Source organism: Trichechus manatus, unplaced genomic scaffold (genome assembly GCF_000243295.1).
Source record: "Trichechus manatus latirostris isolate Lorelei unplaced genomic scaffold, TriManLat1.0 scaffold00003, whole genome shotgun sequence".
Classification (NCBI taxonomy): Eukaryota; Metazoa; Chordata; class Mammalia; order Sirenia; family Trichechidae; genus Trichechus; species Trichechus manatus.
The window spans coordinates 34,639,350-34,660,391 of NW_004443939.1; the positions used below are offsets into that span (position 1 = coordinate 34,639,350).

General features: G+C 34.6%; 1 protein-coding gene across 5 annotated transcripts in view; it reads left to right on the forward strand.

Annotated features, from left to right (window-relative positions):
- The window catches only part of PRKACB (protein kinase cAMP-activated catalytic subunit beta), a 147,969-nt gene that overhangs the window by 119,369 nt on the left and 7,558 nt on the right, over positions 1-21,042 (forward strand). For all 5 annotated transcript variants that reach the window (XM_004369098.3, XM_004369094.3, XM_023731471.1 and 2 more), the window contains exons 6-9: positions 3,626-3,752; positions 4,923-5,018; positions 8,281-8,403; positions 18,096-18,260. In XM_004369098.3, coding sequence (XP_004369155.1) covers positions 3,626-3,752; positions 4,923-5,018; positions 8,281-8,403; positions 18,096-18,260 — 511 coding nt within the window. The remainder of the gene's footprint in view (positions 1-3,625; positions 3,753-4,922; positions 5,019-8,280; positions 8,404-18,095; positions 18,261-21,042) is intronic.

The window sequence follows — 21,042 nt, forward strand, 5'->3', positions numbered from 1 at the left end:
AGGGAACCCAAGGTTGAGTAAGGATATTGTTGATGTGTTGTGAGATTGTTAACCATTGTCATAGGGCAACATGTGTATTAACTGTTAAATGAGAAACTATTTTTTTGTGTAAGCCTTCATCTTAAGTGAGAATAGCAGCACAATTGGAAGAGCGTAGTCAATGTCACTGAACTGTGCATGTAGAAATTTTTGAATGGTGTATCTTTGGCTATGTGTATTTTCACCAAAAAAAAGGTTGAGAAGTTAGAGGGTTGACATGTTTTGGGGTTATTAACCAATGTCATAAGACAATATGTGTACTACTGTTTCATGAGAAACTATTTGTTCTGTAAGCCTTCACCTGGTGTACAATAAAAATGAATAAATCAATAAATAAAAAAAAAAACAAAAACAAAACAGAACTAATGAGGCTCAGCAGTCCAGGGACAAGGACTGGAAGGCAGGATGGGACAGGAAAGCTGGTGATAGGGAACCCGAGGTTGAGAAGGGACAGTGTTGACATGTCGTGGGTTGTTAACCATTGTCCTAGGGCAATATGTGTACTGTTTAATTAGAAACTATTTGTTCTGCAAATCTTCATCTAAGGTACAAAAAAAAAAAAGAATTATCTATGTGAGATCAAGCTGACAACAGCAACTCAAAAGGTTTGATAGGAAGCCTAGCGGGCAGTGAGTTGAAGATAACAGTGATGGAATAATTTGGAAAAGGTAGTGAGAATAGCAGCACAACTGGAAGAATGTAATGGATGTCTCTGAATTGTACATGTAGAAACTTTTGAAATGGTGTAACCTTGGCTATGTACATTTTCACCAAAAAAAAAAGGTCCTCCAAGTTCGAGAAGGGAGAGGGTTGACATGTCGTGGTGTTGTTAACCAATGTCATAAAACAATACGTGTACTGGCTGTTTAATGAGAAACTATTTGTTCTGTAAACCTTCATCTAAGGTACAATAAAAAAATTTAAAAAATTTTTGCAAGACCAATGACTTATTCATTGCAGATTATTTTTTTCAACAACATAAACGCAGCTATACACGTGGGCCTCACCAGATGGAATACGTTGGAGTCAAATCGACTACATCTGTAGAAAGAGACGATGCAAAAGCTCAGTATCATCAGTCAAGGCCGGGGCGACTGCAGAACAAACCATCAGTTGCTCATATGCAAGATCAAGCTGAAGCTGAAGAAAATTAAAACAAGTCCACAAGAGCCAAAGTACGACCTTGAGTATATCCCACCTGAATTTAGAGACCATCTCAAGAATAGATTTGACATATTAACATTGATGACGGAAGACGAGACGAGTTGTGGGATGACATCAAAGACATCACACATAAAGAAAGCAAAAGGGCATTAAAAAGAAAGAAAAGCCCAAAATGGAGGTCAAAAGAGACTCTGAAGCTTGCTCTTGAACGTAGATTACAAAAAAAAAACAAACCTGTTGCCATCAAGTCAGTTCTGACTCATAGTGACCCTATAGGATAGAGTAGAACTGCCCCATAGAGTTTCCAAGGAGCGGTTGGTGAATTTGAACTGCCAACCTTTTGGTTAGTAGTGAAGCTCTTAATCACTGGCTACCAATGCTGCTAGCTGAAGAAAAGGAAGAAATGATAAAGTAAAAGAGCTGAACAGAAGATTTCAAAGAGCAGCTCAAGAAGACAAAGTATTATAATAAAATATGCAAAGAACTGGAGTTAGAAAACCAAAAGGGAAGAACATGCTTAGCATTTCTCAAGCTAAAAAATCTGAAGAAAAATATTCAAGCCTTGAGTTGCAATATTGAAGGATTCCATTGCAAAAAATCGACACAAGAAGCATCAAAAGAAGACAGAAGGAATACACAGAGTCACTGAACCAAAAAGAATTAATCGACATTCAGCCATTTCAGGAGGTAGCATATGATCAAGAACTGATGGTATAGAAGGAAGAAGTCCAAGCTGTACTGAAGGCACTGGTGAAAAACAAGGCTCCAGGAATTGACAGCATACCAATTGAGATGTTTCAACAAATGGATACAGAGCTGGAAGCACTCACTCATCTACACCAAGAAATTTGGCAGATAGCTGCCTGGCCAACCAATTGGAAGAGATCCATATTTGAGCCCATTTCAAAGAAAGATGATCCAGCAGAATGCAGAAATTATCGAACAATATCATACACAAGTAAAATTTTGCTGGAAATCATTCAGAAGTAGTTGCAGCAGTGCATCGACAGGGAATTGCCAGAAATTCAAGCCAGATTTAGAAGAGGATGTGTAATGAGGGATGTCATTGCTGTTGTCAGATAGATCTTGGCTGAAAGCAGAGAATACCAGAAAGATGTTTACCTGTGTTTTATTGACTACACAAAGGCATTCGACTGTATGGATCATAACAAATTATGGATACCATTGCAAAGAATGGGAATTCTAGAACACATAATTGTGCCCATGCGGAACCTATACATAGACCAAGAGGCAGTCATTCAAGTGGAACAAGGGGATACTGGTGGTTTAAAATTAGGAAAAGTGTGCATCAGAGTTGTATCTTTTTACCGTACTTATTCAGTCTATATGCTGAGCAAATAATTCGAGAAGCTGGACTATATGAAGAAGAAGGTGACATCAGGATTGGAGGAAGACTCATTAACAACCTGCATTATGCAAATGACACTACCTTGCTTGCTGAAAGTGAAGAGGACTTGAAGCACTTACTGATGAAAATCAAAGACTACAGCCTTCAGTATGGATTACACCTTAACATAATAAAATAAAAAATCCTCACAACTGGACCAATAAGCAACATCTTGATAAGCGGAGAAAAGTTTGAAGTTGTCAAGGATTTGATTTTACTTGGTTCCACAATTAGCCCCCACGGAAGCAGCTTTCAAGAAATTAAAAGATGCATTGCATTGGGCAAATCTGCGGCAGAAGACATATTTAAAGTGGTAAAAAGCAAAGATGCCACCTTGAGGACTATGGTGCACCTGACCCATGGTATTTTCAGTCACCTCACATGCATGTGAAAGCTGGACAACTAATAAGGGAATGAAGAAAGTTGAGTATACTATGAACTTCCAGAATGCTTCTTAGAAGTGAAGGTAGTGAAACTTCGTCTAGCTTACTTTGGCCATGTTATCAGGAGGGACCAGTCCCTGGAGGAAGACATCATGCCTGGTAAAGTAGAGGGTCAGCAAAAGAGAGGATGACCTTCAACAAGGTGGATTGACACAGTAGCTGCAACAACGGGCTCAAACATAGCAACAATTATGAAGATGGTGCAGGACCGGGCAGTCTTTCATTTTATTGTGCATGGGGTTGCTATGAGTCAGAACTGACTCGATGGCACCTAACAACAAACAACAAATGAGGAATAATAATTTACAATAAGATGACTACTTTAGGATTATATTTTTGCTGAACATATGTTGCCCCTAAATGTATCAGAGCATTATTTAAATATGATTGAGAGATTTACTAAATATTTGGTAAAAATATTTGGAACTAATAAGAATCTTTGCATATGTTTAAAAGAAAAAATACTTTTGCTCCAAAAATATCTCTATCCTATGTTAATTTTTATATTATAATCTACTAGTTACTATATGTTACTCATTTTACAGAAAATTAATGTTTTGTTTCTTTGCAGTGAACCCCATGCACGGTTCTATGCAGCTCAGATAGTGCTAACATTTGAGTACCTCCATTCCCTAGACCTCATCTACAGAGATCTAAAACCTGAAAATCTCTTAATTGACCATCAAGGTTATATCCAGGTATGACTTGAACACATATTTTAGAAAATACTAGGCAAGCAGTTGTATGTATTTATCCCCAACTACCAATATTGAAAGGAGCCTTAGTGGCACAGTGGTTAAAGTGCTGGACTGCTAACCAAAAGGTCGGTGGTTGGAAACCACCAGCAGCTCTTTGAGAAAGATGTAGTAGTCTGCTTCCATAGACGTTTACAGCCTTGTGAGCTGGAATAGACTGGATGGCAGTGGGTATGGTTTTTTTTTATTTTGGCCAATATTGAATTTTTTTTCCGAGGGAAACAGTTGCTTCTACCTAATTGCTTAAGTTGAACTCATAGTTCTGCCATAATTAAAAGTAACCATGAATCCTATCAAAGATGGAACCTCTTTATATCTCCCATAATTTATATGTGTAAACTAATCACAGGCTCTTGCAAAAAGAAACAATAGCTAGATTTGTGAGCACTCGTTAGTACCAGACATTGTTCAAGTGTTCTACCTGTATTAATTCTCTTAATCCTGATAACACTATAAGGTGTAGGTACTGTTGTTATCCTCATTTTCAGTCTAAGGAAACTGAGGCACAGCAAGATCACACAGCCAGTAAATGATAGAGTCAGAATTTGAACCCTGTCTGTTCCCAGAATCCATGCTCTTTCCCACTACAATGCAGCTGCCAAACGAGCCCCAAATACCAATATTGAACTGGTGGCAATGTATTCTTTCCGTTTCTGTTATTAGTGGAGTAGAAGCATCCCTTTTTACACAGTTATCAATAGATTTTCCCCTTGGTGCTTTTGCACTTTTGATGGTGGAGTTAATGACAGAGGACATGCTGAACTTAAAGAACACTTCTAGCACTGTGGTCAATTCTTACATTTTTTATTAAAACTAGTTTTACGTTTTGTTTTCACTTTTTTATTCCTTGGATCTGGGATCTTATGATAATGACTGAAGAAGGGTTTTTTTTGTTCATTTGTTTGTTTTCGGTGGAGGAAGAGGCCGCCAGCTTGGGTCGTTTTAGCCTTCATTCACTAAATAGTGGCTTCATGTATTAGTTTTAATTACATTGACTTAGTTTTGTCCACTTTTTTTTTTAATGGTTTGAATTTTAACCCTGAATTTTTAATTTTCAGTGTAAGTACCAAAATTGAAACAATAAATGTTCACAGTACTTTTTTTCTTTTATAGGTCACAGATTTTGGGTTTGCCAAAAGAGTTAAAGGGAGAACTTGGACATTATGTGGTACTCCAGAATATTTGGCTCCGGAAATAATCCTCAGCAAGGTATATTTATAATGGCATTATGTAAGAATTAGAAATATAAGGCATGCATCACTGTGAACTTTTGTAAAAACTGTTTATTGACCTAATTTTGTATTTTTTATTTAATCTAAGTTATAAATTTAAATGTATTTGTTCATGATTACTGTAGAATGATTATTTATAGTCTACCATTAATCCCATAACCTCTGTCAGTTATAACTCTGAATCTTCGAGAGTGTGAATAAATCTGACCTCTAGGTCCATACCAAAAGCATAGCCTTCTCATAATTATTTCCAAAAAGGGGAAGGCAGGGAAGCCTTGCTGTGACTTATGCCAAAAGGCAAATCAAGAGACAATACATATCAATTCTTCCTTTGTCTCACTTTTACCACTTAAATGAAGGAAATATATTGCTTTTTTTTTTAAGTTGGTCTGATGGGAATTACAACAATAGAATAGTTTCTCTTACTGAAGGCAGTTATACTTTTCCAAACTGTGAAATGTGCTTAGAGAAACTGTAATATCTAAAAGGATGGTTTGATGTCTATCCATTTTCCTTTCCTCTGCTATTCGTTGGTGGTGAAAACCAGAAAGGAGAAACTAAGAATAACTGGACACAAGTTGGACCAAGGAAAGAGTAAGGGATAAGACATGTGCTTAGAGAGACAACAGACTGAGTAAAGTACTCACTGACCAGTTGAAATTTGGCTAACCTATACAACCCTGTGGGGCAGTTCTACTCTGTCCTATAGGGTCTCTATGAGTTGGAATTGACTCGACGGCAATGAGTTTGTTTTTTTTTTTTGTTTATACAAGTGTTAGAATGAAATAAAAGATTTTTTTCAGCTTTCCTCTCATTATCTTTCATAATTTAAAGCATATGTAACATTTTAGTTTTTATAATCTTAATATCATTGCAGTTAACACATTTCTTCTTTAAGTATGCTTAACAAATAATGTGACCACAAATAAATACCAAAACTTTAAAAACTGCATTTATATTATAAAAGTGATAGACATGCATTGTACACAATTTGGATAATACAGAATATAAAGAAACAACCAAAAAAATCTGTAATCCTACCACCCAGAGGCAACTTTTTTTAGCACTTTTATACATTTTGCTTTTAATTTTTCTATGCATGTTATCACAGTTGAGATCAGAGTGAATGTACAGTTTTGTGGCATGCTCTTTTCACTTGAATGATAACAAGCAAGCAAACGTCATTCTAATGGCTTGTGCAAATGTACTATAAAGTATTTGACAATTTTTCTATTGTTGTTTCCTTTTTTACTATTACAAATACTGTGATAAACATCTTTCTGTATTTCAAATTATTTCCTTAGGATAGATTCCCAGAAGTGGAATTACTAAGTCAAAGGGTATGAATATTTTTAAGGCTCTTGATACTATTGCCAAATTGCTTTCCAAAAAGACTGTACCATTTGGCACTCCTACCAGCACTGTATGAGTGCCTGTTCTACCACACCCTCTTCAGCATTGGGTAGTCTCCTTTTAAAAATCTACTCATAGGCAGAAAATGATAGCTATCTCACTGTTTTAATTCTCATTTCTTTATTAGATTTTTTAAATGCTTAGTAGTCATTTGTATTTCTTTGTTATATGTGTGAATTGTTAATTCATTCCCTTTGCCCATGTATATATTGTAATTTATTGTTTTTTATTGATTTGTCTTAATTTTATATATCTAGGGTATTGACTTGCATCTGAAATATTTATTATATTAAACCTAGCACATAATCTAACACATAGAAATCAAAGTTTAGTTTTAAGGGTCTGGTTCAACATTACATGTTTCCATTACAGTAAAAATTATTGTTAATAAATTACATTACCAGTGAGTTTTGAATGAAAAGAGATAAAGCAAAGTTGGCACCCATTTCTGTTAACAAAAAAAAAGTACTTTTCCTATTATACCAATCCCTCCCTTTAAAAAAAATAAACAGGAAAAAAAGAAAAAGAAAACCTCTATATTATAGTATTGTATTTTAGCTATGAGTTTGAAAACTAAATAGTTTGTAAAGCTAAAATTTTGACAAAAGGTTGGGACAGGGGGAGTGCTGATGGTAATTAGAGGGTACATTCGAGGGTAAAACAAAAGATCTGAGAACTCAGCTCATTTCTCTCTACATGATCGAGGTTTTTTTGTTTTTTCCATAATCTTTTCTGCCCATTGACACTGATCATACCAAAAAAACCAAACCCACTGCCGCTGAGTCGATTCTGACTCATAGCGACCCTATAGGACAGAGTAGAACTGCCCCATAGGGTTTCCAAGGCTGTAATCTTTACAGAAGCAGACTACCACATCTTTCTCTCGTGGAGCAGCTGGTGGTTTCAAATCTCTGACCTATTAGCAGCTGAACGCTTAATCACTGCACCACCATGGCTCCTTCTGACACTGATCATAGTTGACAATAAACTTTATGTAAACATACATTACTATTTTATTCTTATTTATTTTCTTATTAAATACTTCTAGGTGTTAATTTTGTAAGCTTATACAAAACAGCAAAACCAATTAAAAATAACATTTAAATTGTATATTTGCTTTGCAAAGCACTTTTTATACCCATTATTTTCTTTCATCTGATATAACCCTCACAAAACCCTATGAATTAGTTATCTTTCCTGTGTATCTTTTAGAGATGAGAAGCAAAAAGGGAGCTAGCTAAAATAAAACGTACTTTAAATATGTAAGTTTATTGGGTTCTACATTATACTTCTAACTTTCCCAAGATTCTGTGAAGCGGGCAGAATTATCTTGAGTACATTCACCCTCATACCTGAAACACTACTGAGTATTTTGAAGTCAGCTCCACTACTGACTATGAAGTCTCACATCTACTATTTGGTTCAAAGCCTTTGACCTTCCTAGGGTATGTAGAAAATGTGATTTGTAAGATTACGAATCTGGAATGGGCCTTAAGAGGTAATTTGGTCCAACTCCCTTCCTACTATTGAGCAACAACGAACTTATCGCAAAGAAATAGATATCTATAATACTCTTAATGAATGTAGGAAGAAGACTTAATAATCTTTCCTAACAGCCGTTTCCAGTATACAGAAATTCTCCTGTTTGTTTAATTTATACCTGACCTTATACAGTTTGTTCATTTTTTATCTATCCTGAATAGCTGCTCAGCAACTGCTTTTTAAAAAATTTCGTATGCCTGAAAAGTATTTTGAAATCATCTATGACTTCATTTTCTTCTTAGTAAATTAAGTAATAATTGATATTTGGTGTTGGTTTCTCTCAGGGCTACAATAAGGCAGTGGATTGGTGGGCATTAGGCGTGTTAATCTATGAAATGGCAGCTGGCTACCCCCCATTCTTTGCAGACCAGCCAATTCAGATTTATGAAAAGATTGTTTCTGGAAAGGTAAGTCATATGTATTGTTATTCATTATTTCTGTATATGAATTTTAAGCTTTGTAGATTGAAACCGTATCATCACACTGTTATCTTAAATTGGGAAAAATATAGAAATACCCATAGTTGCTTCTCTTGTATCTAGCATTCATTTACTATAGCAGCATAAATATTGAATCATTGAAGTCCCTTAAAGAACAAAGGGCAATTGTATAAACAAATCAGGAAAATAATAGAGTATTTTTCATTTCTAGTATCTTTATCCCTTATAAAACATAGGATCATAGCCCTAATTTCCAGTATTTATTATTAGTTATTTCATGTAGATATCACCTTTGAGAGGAGTTTTAGGGGCTGTTTTTATATGCCCTTGCTTTTCCAGAAGAGACTTCTTGTTTGAATTATGTTAAACACCACAAAGTTGAAAGTAAATATAAAATGGATAAGCCTTTTTAAGATGGAAATACATGGAAGTTACTTTAACAGAATTATTTGTTGATTGTGATTATAATTGCCATAGATTTTAAGCAAATATTGAAATAACATTAATTTTTCTTAAATATGAGATTTACTATAATCATAGTATAAGTATGAACACTTTACATTATGTAATTACTCCATAAACTTCTCTTCTTTTGCATTTATAATCCCTATTTTGGTTCCAAAAGTCTTTTGTTTAGGGTCTTTCATTTTCTTTTTCCTTAGCTCATATCTCAAAAGATCTCTTTAAAAATACCACAATCAGTTTTTGTAGAGATGAGCCTGATTCTTCCCACATATAGCAAAGAAAGAATAAGCTTTTAAACATCCCCAAAAGTAGACCTTCTTAACATTTATGATAGAGTATATGGGAAGGTATATTTTCCATAATTTCCCTTCTTCCTACATGTGGTAAGCTCTATTATTTTGTTTTCCCTCTCTCTCTCTCTTTTTTTTCTAGACCACACAGCCCCATTTAGAATATGAGCAGGAAATAGAGTATCAATCCTGACATCATATTGCCCTGAGATGGGATATAGTTGACTTCTTTGTACTTTTTGGCCTTCTTAGGTATAGATAGATAAGTCTAATCATCCTAAGGAATCTGGAAGACAGAAAGTCTCTATTTCTTTGTATCTCAGCCAGATTCAATCTCTATATTTAGTGTAAAAGCTGACCCTCGGCATTTATGAACTTAAAGTTTACAATGTTAACTACTCACAAGGTACCCTGAATGTCCATAATGTAGTAATTTATCTTTTTTGCCAAGAAACAAATTTAAATCATGGATGCTGCACAGCTGGACTGTAAGAACAAGACACTTATGAATAGGATGAGTCTTTCCAACCACCTATAATCCACATCTTAATATAGTATTGTTCCATATTTCATCGTGCATATGCAATTTACAGGGATCACAAGATTTTCAGCTATATTTTACTGCATTCTATGGGGAAAGCTTTATGTTATGGCTATATTCACAAATCCGAAGAATAACTAAAGAACATATACCTCAACTATGTTGAAGGTAAAAAAAATATACACCTCTCTCAGATAAGTAAACTAAGCTAGGTATTGAAAGATTTATACTGACAAAGGTAATAGAGGAAGGCAGAATGCAGTATTTATTTTAAGTAACTAAATATCACTGCTGTTCTTATTATACTTGTAGATCTCTAGGCTTCAGATTTCTTATCTGTTTTCCCCTAGCATATTCAAACAGTCACAGTAAAAGAACTTTTGAGATGAATGAAACAAAACATGGAAAAAAATTAATAAACAAGGCAGTGATTTATTTTTTAAGAATTTCAGAAGTGAACATGTAAAATCTCAAGAGAGAATAACAGCCAAAGATCATATGAACAATGAGGAACTAAAATACATTAAAATAACCGACTGGGAGAATAGTATTTTATTAATATAAAAACTAAGAATTCAGAAATTTTAGTAATAGTTCCAAATAATTTAATGAAGGGTAATTATGAAGTTCTTGAATCTTTACTGTATTGCTTTTATTTATACTCCTTCATAAAATAAATCAAATTTCTTGACAAGGATACTGTCATAACTAAATTTTCATTTACTTAATAAAAATTGCCTTAAAGTGAATGTATTTTCATCTGTCTGAATTGGCCTCAAATTGCCAGTTGTTCCACATCGGTTAATTTTTTTTCAGGTAATGTTTTATGAATATGCTTTTATTTCATACCAAACTTTTACATCTAATAAAAGCTTACAACTGAAACCTGCGTATGTTCTAAAATCTTAACAGCTTTAACCCTAATCACCTTAGAGAGGAGAGTAGCAGCATAAAATTTTATCATGTCAAAATATCTGATTTTTTCTCTTCCTTTGTTTAGAAATATGATAGGGTATTTGGTGTACTTTTGTTTTTAATTAAATGTGAGAACTTATCTTTCCCCATACTGGATAAAGGGCTAAATCCATCCCATTCTCCCTTTACTCATCTAAAGCAGGAAGTACTTTCCATGAAAGTAGAATATTGCCAATAAGTGATCGCTAGGATCTGCATTACACGAAGAAAAAATCATATTTGCCATTTTCCAGTAAAACCATCTGTTCCAACACCTAAATCTAAACCAGAATGTATCTTTGTCCACATTACAAAAATATCATAGTTTCTCTGGTTAGTAGGTAAAAGCCAAATTGAAGGCTAACTAGTTTTTAATTACAAAATAATTATTTTTTAATAATTATTTGATTATTAAAAATCTAATTTTTGGTCTTATATTTATGGATCCTGTATTTGCATTTAAGAATATAATTTTAATTCAGAAATATTTTTGTGATTTTGTTTTTTAAAGAAGCTCATTATTTTATGTAATAACATTTTTGTTGATTATATTTTCCATTCTGAAACCATGCTATGAAATTATAGATATCAATGACTTATTGCATTTAACATGTATTTAATCAGTGATTAATTCACTGATGTACATATATTTGAATATTAGGTTATTAAATACTTTCTCTATTACAATATTTTAACTCAAAATGGTATTTTTAAGTGCACAAAAAAGATGATCAATCAGCTTGTTAGATTCTCTCCTACACATATTTTGCTTTTAAAAAAACAGAGGAGGTGGTATTTAAATGTCAAATTATTCATGCAATATTAAGGTTCAGGTTTAGAAATGCATAGTTGACAGAATAGTCTTAAAATTCCCACATTAACTATGCCTTATCCTGGTAATACATATGCTGAGTTTCTGTATATAGTCTTTAAATTTCAAGCCTCGGTGCCATATACTCTATGACAAGAATCAGTTATGGTTTCTACAGCAACTCTATCTGGCTGCATTACCCATGGAAATATAAAAGTTAATATCGTGTTCAAAAATGATACTTGCAAATAAAGCAGCCAAGTGATAGCTGTTGTGGGAACCATAACCATGGGCACCAACAATATACAAGGAGACACTAAAAAAAACAGGGTTGTAAACATAGGTTTACAGTGAATGATCAAAAAGTCATGTAATTTTTCCCTCGATAAACATGGAAGGGTAATTGATTAGCAGCCAAATGGCTATTCTGTTCCATGCTGAGGTTTGCTGACCATCCTCAGACTTAGCGATTTACTAGTAGGACTCGCAGAACTCAACATATGGCCGTACACACAGCTAAAATTCATTACAGTGAAAGGATACAAAGCAAAATCAGCAAAGGAAAAGTGCATGGGGTGAAATCTTGAGAAAACCGGGTACAAGCTTCCAAGAGTCCTCTTTCAGTAGAATCACACAGGACAAACTTAATTCCTGTAGCAACGAATTACGACAACACGTGTGAAATATTGTCTACCCAGGAAGTTCATTAGAGACTCAGTGCCCAAGGTTTTTATTGGGGGCTGGTCACATATGAACCCTCTGCCTAGCACATATATCAAAATCTCAGATCCCCAAAAGGAAGCAGATGTTCTGCATAAGCCATATTGTCTGTACTGTCTAGGCACAGTGGGACAGTCTTACCATTTAGGGATAGTTTTATATCAGTGTTTACCATTCAGGTTCCTAGTCACCAGCAAGGACCAACCTTGCATGGAGACCTTTCTAAGGATAGCAGTCTCAGGCCTGTCACATTAACTCTTCTTCCACCTTCTACTTTCTAAATAACATACACATATGCAGATATACCACTACACTTTTTAAGATGCCTTTGTTCATGCTTTTTGGGAAATTAAAATGCCATTTTCTGTTTGACTTTGGCTATAGGTAAAGACTGAGTCAGAATCGACTCAACAGCAATGGGTTTGATTTCTGTTTTTTTTGGTATAAAGAGACCAAGGTGTACTCAGAAGTCATTTTCATGAAATATAAAAGCAGTTCTACTATTTGCAAAACACCCAGACCCATGTTTTTAACATCTTGCTGTGGTCATTTAAAATTTTCATTAATACCTGCTTTGAGACAGCTCTTTATTCTAGTAGTCCTATGGGCAAATGATTGTAATACTGGGTCCTTACTTTGGAAGTGGGTGCGGTAACAGAGTAGAGGGTAGTGAGGTTGGTGTGGGTAATAACCCTCTGGATTTGTTATATCTGCTATTATCTCTTCATAGGTAAGAGAACAGATTAGAGAGCCCACAGGTATGGTACCAGTATTTACAAGTATTTTTAACGTGACCTAAGCCCATTGCCGTCAAGTCCATTCTGACTCATAGCGACCCTATAGGATAGAGTAGAAGTGCCCCCTCAATAGGGTTTCCAGGGAGCAGCTGATGGATTTGAACTGGCATCCCTTTGGTTAGCAGCCAAGCTCTTATCCACTGCACCACCAGGGCCCCAAATGACCTAGCTCTTTCTTTTATATATAGGATCCAGGTTGATTAAAGCTGCTCTGAGGCAGCTTGGAGCTTGGCACCATATCTATAGAAAGCATAATGTATGAAAAATTGTTATGCCTTTTGAAAAATCAACTAATATATGTTCATTTTTGCTAGATAAATAGTAGAATTCCAAATTTTTAGAACTTACAGTACCTAATTTAGATAGTTTCTTAAAATTTATTCCAACATGCTTGTGGTCTGAAGTTAGTAGATTATTTTTTATTGGCTGTGTGCAAACTCTTTTTAATCATTTAAGTCCAGTAAATTTTATCCCAATACATAAAAGAATGTCGCTGGTTAAGCAATTCCCTCCCCTGCCAATTGCAGGAAAATAACAGTAATATTTTTCTATTCTTTTTTCAGTCAAAGATCTACTTTGTAATTTCTGTGATAAGCTCACAGAAAAAAGTGTCAATAAACCAGCTAGTGAATTTAAATCACCCAGTATGGATACCATGACAACATGAACTAAGTTGCTAGTTGGCTGTAACTTCCTCTTAAATTTTTAGAGAACAATAGCCGTTCCTAAAACCAAAATGCACAAGACTTTACAATCTGCTATTGAAAGCGGAACTAATATTCTTTTGAGTTTGCTCAGTTCAGAATGATTTTCATAAATGGTTTGTTTAGCATATAACATAATGTAATTTTACAAAGTAGGATATCAGCTATATTCAGAATGATGTCCTTGTAAACCAGGGTGATAGCCTGTCTCACGCTTAACAAATTTGTGTAAATACCTTAAGAAGAATTTGTTCATAAATTAACAAGTGGAGCATGAGACAAGAAGAAAAGAGGAACTCTCTCACTCTTAAAATGATTTTTCTAGCATAGACTGTCCTTAGGTAGTTTGGAAACTTCAGGATAGATATTACTGGCTTTTAAGATCCCTCTTTGATTCAAAGATTCAGCTTCAGATCATGACAATATTCTAATGGGAAGGAGAAAAAAAATACATTGTATTAGTACCCACAAGATACTAGGCATGGTGCAAGGCAATTTCATAAAAGTTACGTAACTTCTTTTCAATACCTGCCATCATTTTATCAATGAGGAAACTGAAACTTAGAAAGGTAAAGGTGTTTGACGTAGATCACAGAGCGTGTACGTAACTGGAATTGGAAGTGGAACCCAAGTGTTCTTTCTACTAAGGAAATAAATAGCTTGGTAGAATTTTTGAGATGGCAAGGAATGTCCATTATCTTCTATGTGTAGGTAAATAAAGGCCCAGAATTGCCCAAAGATAAAAGGTAGTTCAATGGTCCATTCATTATTCCTTCACTCAGCTTCAGTAACTCCTCACATTCTTAGCATTACTGGTTTTTCCTTCTTAATCTCCTTAGCTTGGTCCTTTTCTCTTCTTTCTCTACACTCCCTTCCTTGGGCGTCTCATTCAGTCTCATGGCTTTAAATGACAGCTGTATCCTGACAATTCCCAAGTTCATTTTTCTAGCCCATACTTGACTCCTGAATTCCAAGTTCTTGTGTCCAACATCCAAATTCTTCCTCAAATTGAACCTGTCTAAAATGGAACTCCTGATGATCTCTATTCCCCCTAGCAAATCTATTCCTCTCATAGCCTTCCCTATCACAGTTGTTGACATATTCTTCCTTCCAAGTGTTCAGGCCAAAACACTTTGGAGTCCTCACCCCATATCCAGTGCAAAGAAAAAAACACTTGGTTCTACTTTTAGAATATATACAGAATTCAACCACTTCTTAGCACCTCCACTGCTACCACTGAGTCTCTAGAGTGATTCTCTAAAAATTTTAAATCAGATCCTGCTACTCCTTTCAAAACCTTGTAATGGGTCCCCATTTTCTTCAGAGTAAAAAATCAAAGACCTTACCCTGCAAGGTTTTGTGAAAAGTGATGGGATGGCTTAACATTTTTAAAGGGTCGCTCTAGTTGTTATTATTTATCATCTGTCTCCCCTACTAGAATGGAAACTCCATGAAGGCAGAAATCTTTGTCTTGTTTTGTTTATCCCAAGCACCTCAGTACCTGGCATCTACTAGGTGTTCATTCAGTATTTGTTTTATTTGAATTCATGTATTCATTAAATGTTTATTATCTTCTACGTATGCCAGACCAGTTGTGTGTGCTGTATACAGCAAACTGATTGTAGTTCCTGACTCTGTGAAGCTTTCTTGAAGTAGACTCCACCTTTGGGTGTTACACCATCAAAGATACTGATTCAATTAGTCTTCTGTGGATCCAAACATCAGTATTTTTTAAATTACCACAGAAGATTCTGGTGTACTACATGGATTGAGAACTAGTTCTGTGTATCCTATACACTGAAATAGATTTACTCACAGCCAGAATCTCAAGAATATATCATTAGGAAACTCAGAAGTAGCTTGGTTTCTAACAGTTGTAAAAGAAGCCTAACTGGAAATAATACTAAGGAAAAAAGACAACACTCTAGGCAGTATATGTTGTACAATCACCCCTTCCATTTTGTACAAACACCTCTTCTATGTTAAATAGTGCCAGTTTCCAATGACCTAATCTCTCAGACCTAATGATTTAGTGAGCTTAGACTCTCTTTTTCATATGTGGCTCCTTACAGCTACTTTTATGTTATTTGCTCTATCATGGCCTGGCAGGCAGCACACAGATGTAGAAGTCAGGAGGCTTAAGTTATTGTCCCAAGAATATACTTCTGAGTTGATAGCCTCACTGAGGCTAAGGTTCCTTATCTTTAAAATGAAGGTTTGGACTAAATTAAACTATGGTCCCTCTAGCTTCAATATTCTAGGATTCTGGTTTCATTTATTATAGCAGTTATGATTGATAATGATAAAAATAATATCCTTCTTGATACCATTTAGAAGGAAAAATTAGATAGTCACTTTTGCCTTTATAGAAATAGTTGGTGTCTCCAGGTTAATATAAATAAAGGTCTTACATTTAAAACATAATTTTATTTATTTTTTTTAACTCCAGTTTTGCTAAATCAGCAGCTGCTTAGAAAGTTCTATCAACCAAGAAACTACATTTCAGATTACATTTCAGAATAAGTGTGGAAAAAATACTTCTACAGTGGTTCTGATTTTATCTCCCCCAGTATACTTGAAGGATATGACAGAATCCTACCATTAACATGGCTCACTATGAGAGTGTGGGCTACCTATCAGCATCTCTGGGCAAGAAAAGGATGTGATGTGAAGATGAGGAGGATATATCTATAATTTGAAAAATTCCCAAATGATTCTGATACCTACCATCACAACACAGCCCCTCTCCTCCAAGGAAGGAAGGAAGGATTTTGAGAATCACTGTTATGAAGATTAAACACACACAACACACTAATTCAAGACCTTCACTTTATTTGCATTCCAAAATAAATAACCTGAATTCAGAAGATAACTTATACATAGAACATTACTGTCTACCATTCTAAACATCATAAAGGGGAGACTAACTGGCACATTACATTGAACAGTTCATTCAGCTCTATTCTAAACAAAGATAGATGTACTTCGAACCAGTTATTTCTTTGGAATCTAAACAAGTTAGAATATAACCACTGGAAAAAATGTCATATTGTTTTTAAAGTAGACAGTGTGCCTTTTGAATACCTGTTAATCTCTAGTATAATAGTGCCCTACCTAGAATCAGTGAGGAAAGGTGCAGCAAAATATTTTTAACATGAGAAAATTTATTTAGAAGCTTCCTGATAATGACTATACTCAAGTTACTGAATCATGAAAGACATATAGAATAATTAAAAATGTATACTTATTTCAGAATAGCTGCTTTGGAATTATGGGCACTACCTACCACTTACTAGCTTTGTAATCTTGGGCAAGTTACTTAATCTTTTTCTCAATTGTTTCGCCTATAAAATGGGAGATGGTTGAGCACAAATTAAAAGGGTTACTGGAGAGGTGGTAGTAATGAAAGAGAATACGAAAGATGTTAATGCAGTTATTCCTTCTGATCTCATCCCTTAGTAATGCCCATGTTAATTTTTCAGTACACGTACTAATAAAAGGGTAGGATCTGGAAGTTAGGTTTGAGTAGAGAAGCATGTGTTTCAACAAAGTAAAATAAAAACTAACAATAAAAAAAAATGACTTAGGTCTCTTATGAATAGTACTTTAATTTTATTGGTTGCCTAACATTAACGTCTTAAGTTATATGGGCTTTTTATTGTTTTTAAGGCAGGAGGCCAGCCAACTAATTATAAAGTCTTCATAACTTAAACCAAAAAAAACCCAAACCCACTGCCATAGAATCGATTCCCCATGACTCACAACTTCGGAGGTGGAAAAACACTTTTAAACCAATTTAAATAATTTTTATACTGTTGCATAATAGCAGAATTCTGTTTAAAAGTCATCCACTGATAAATGAAAAACAGTTTTCTATGCTGTGAGAAGCACTGTGGGTTTTCACAATCATTTTTAGACTTCCTCTTTGATAGATCGCTTTTTAAAATGTGCATACTGATGTCTTTCACATGCTGCTTGTTCTATTTAAAATTACAAGTTGACTCAAATATCTCTAAAATGGAGGTTTGTGATGTGGGGCCCAAAGGTGCCCTCTAGAAGATGGCTGGACCTTCTGACATTGTAGGAAAAGTTGTCTGTATGCACATTTTTCTGGAGAGGGGTCCAGGTTCATAAAGGGGGTTCCTGGCCAAAACAGTTTTAGTTCATTCTCCCAAATAATTTTCTTCTTTAAGACTACTATGGGGACTATAGGATATAGTTAATAGCATTTGAAAGTCATCACTACATGTTTTTTGTTTATGTAATGACCCATTTACCTTAAAAACAAAAAAAAACCTTCGGAAATCAAAACAGAAATATCACAAGATGAGTCTTGGAATGTGTGCTTCACCACATGATGTGTTTGTGTTTGTGCAGGTCCGATTCCCATCCCACTTCAGTTCAGATCTCAAGGACCTTCTAAGGAACCTGCTCCAGGTGGATTTAACTAAGCGGTTTGGCAATCTAAAGAATGGTGTGAGTGATATAAAAACTCACAAGTGGTTCGCCACAACAGATTGGATTGCTATTTACCAGAGGAAGGTGAGTCTTTTCTTTCTTTTTAAATTAAATTAAAAGCTTTTTAAAAGGTGGTATTTAAATTCTATGTAGCAGACATAGTTTCAGCTTAACACAAAGATTTAATTTTTTTCACCTTTTAAATAAAGGACGTAAAGTACTTTATAACCCACAACTTAAAAATGAATTTTCTCCTTGATAAAAGAAAAAGCATATATTCTATTTTGACTATCAATCTGAAAAGTTTTCCTTGTTAAATTTTTCCTATCCAAATCTCCTATCCTTCAAAATATCATACTAATTATATAGTATAGACTATGTTTTAGAGTTCACATTTCCAAACTGACTTGAAGCCACATTAGAGAGACAATATGTAAACAAATATATTTCTGTTTACATATATTTGCCAGAATTGGCACACAGACAGATTTAATAACATTTAATTGTGAGATTCATCAGGTATTTTCCTATCTTTATCTTGACTCCCTGTGGCATTAATTAGTGTTTCCAAAATTTTTGTGTATGTTTCCCAAACAGAGCATTTGTTTTCACACTTTATGCCTTTGTAGAAGTTTTTCCCTTTGCTTGGAATGTCTTTCTCCATTTGTACATCTGCCATATTCTTATTTGTTCTTTAAGATTTGGCTTAAATGTTACCTCTACTGTGATATTTTCTCTGAATCCCTAGTCTGGGTCAGGGTGTTCTTCCTTAATACTTGTATACGCAGCATGTTGTTTTAAAATATTTCCTTGTGAACATACAGCAAGAGCCTGATGATTGGTAACATGCTCACTAAATATTTGTTGAATTACTGACTGAGCATTGATCTTTCTTCAACAGAACTTTCCTTTATCCATTTCAAAGCTAATGTGAACATAAATAATGGAAATGTTGTTAGATGCCCTCGAGTCAGTTCTGACTCCTAGCGACCCTATAGGACAGAGTAGAACTGCCCCATAGGATTTCCAAGGAGTGGCTGGTGGATTTGAACTGCTGACCCTTTTGGTTAGCAGCTGAGCACTTAACCACTACACCACCAGGGCACCAAATAATGGAAATAAACCAAAAAAAAAAAACCAAACCTGCTGCCATTGAGTCAATTCCAACTTCTAGCAACCCTATAGGGCAGAGTAGAACTGCCCCTTAGGGTCTCCAAGGAGCACCTGGTGGATTCGAAGTACCAGTCTTTTGAATAACAGTTGTAGCTCTTAACCAGTACGCCACCAGGGTTTCCAATAATGGAAGTAGGGGATTTGAATTACTGTTCTTTTAGAAGGTCAAGGCAAATAATCTGAAACTAGTACATTAACATTTACAGTTATTTATATTAACATTAACAGTTATTCTCATGTAATCATTCACCAAATAATTATTGTATGCCTATTTGTGTGCCAGTTATTCATTAATCAAATAGTCATATAAGTGAAGGTACTACTCTGACAAATATGGGAATACAGAAACAATAACTTTGCACTTGAGTTAGGTTTTTTTTTTTAAGAGAATTTTTAGTATTAGAAATTCAGACAACCCAGAGGCTTGAATGTAAATACAAACCAGATTAATCTCTAGAATTAGTATACCACAATAATAATACAGAGGAAAAACTTCAACTGAATAATCACTTATTTAAAAGAACCTAGTTTTTTTTTTAATATTCAAGTTGCCAGTACAATGGCTGTGGTGACAGTTGTATATTAATTAATAGTAGTTATCACTCCACCTTTGTAATAAATTTCAACATTTAAGATTTTGCTATGCTGAATTACCTTCATCTCCTTTTTTGCTTTTTAAATGCAGCTTAAGATAATTTGCCTGAAAAAGTGTTTTTATCTTGAATGTATTTAATTTTTTATATTTTTTTCATAAAGCAAAACTTCTAATGTTTTAGGAATTTACCATATTTAATAATGTTTGGCAGCCACATTGGAGCCCTAGTGGCCTATCAGTGAGTTTTCTTAGGAAAAAAAATTAATGTACTAATTAAAGTATTAGTGCCACAGTTTATATATATATATCTAGTTTATAAAAGATTATAGAAACAAAGCAATAAAAGAATTTTAAAATGCAGCAAGTAGAAAACACAGCCAGACTAAAACGATGTACATGCATGTGCAGTACAGCCTCTTCATCTCACCAGAGGGGTTCAGAAACCTTGTAATCATTAAATTCATGAAACATAGCCCTTAGCATCCTTTTCCCAACTGTGTATGTTATGTAGTCAAGAACAAGGTCCATAGCAATTTAAAATAGATTTCAGATCTCATAGATAAATATTTCATATTTTTGTATTTTTTTCTAAAATTGTGAGCACCAATGAAGCACTTTATAATTAATAAAAGCAACTCTCTGTAACTTCTCATTTTAATCTTTGTAGTAATCCTGTGAGACAGGTGGTATCATTTTCCCATTTTACTGGTAAGGAAATCAGCTCAGAAAAGTTAAATAATTTATACATAGTCACGTTGTTGTTAGGTGCCGTCGAGTCAGTTCGGACTCATAATGACCCTATGTATAACAGAATGAAACACTGCCGGTCCTGCGCCATCCTCAAAATCGTTGTTGTGCTTAAGCCCATTGTTGCAGCCACTATATCAATCCATCTCATTGAGGGTCTTCCTCTTTTTTGCTGACCCTCTACTAAGCATGATGTCCTTCTCCAGGGACTGATCCTTCCTGATAACATGCCCAAGGTATATGAGATGAAATCTCGCCATTCTTCTAAGAAGTATTCTGGTTGTACTTCTTTCAAGATAGATTTGTTCATTCTTTTGGCAGTCCACGGTATATTCAGTATTCTTCGCCAGC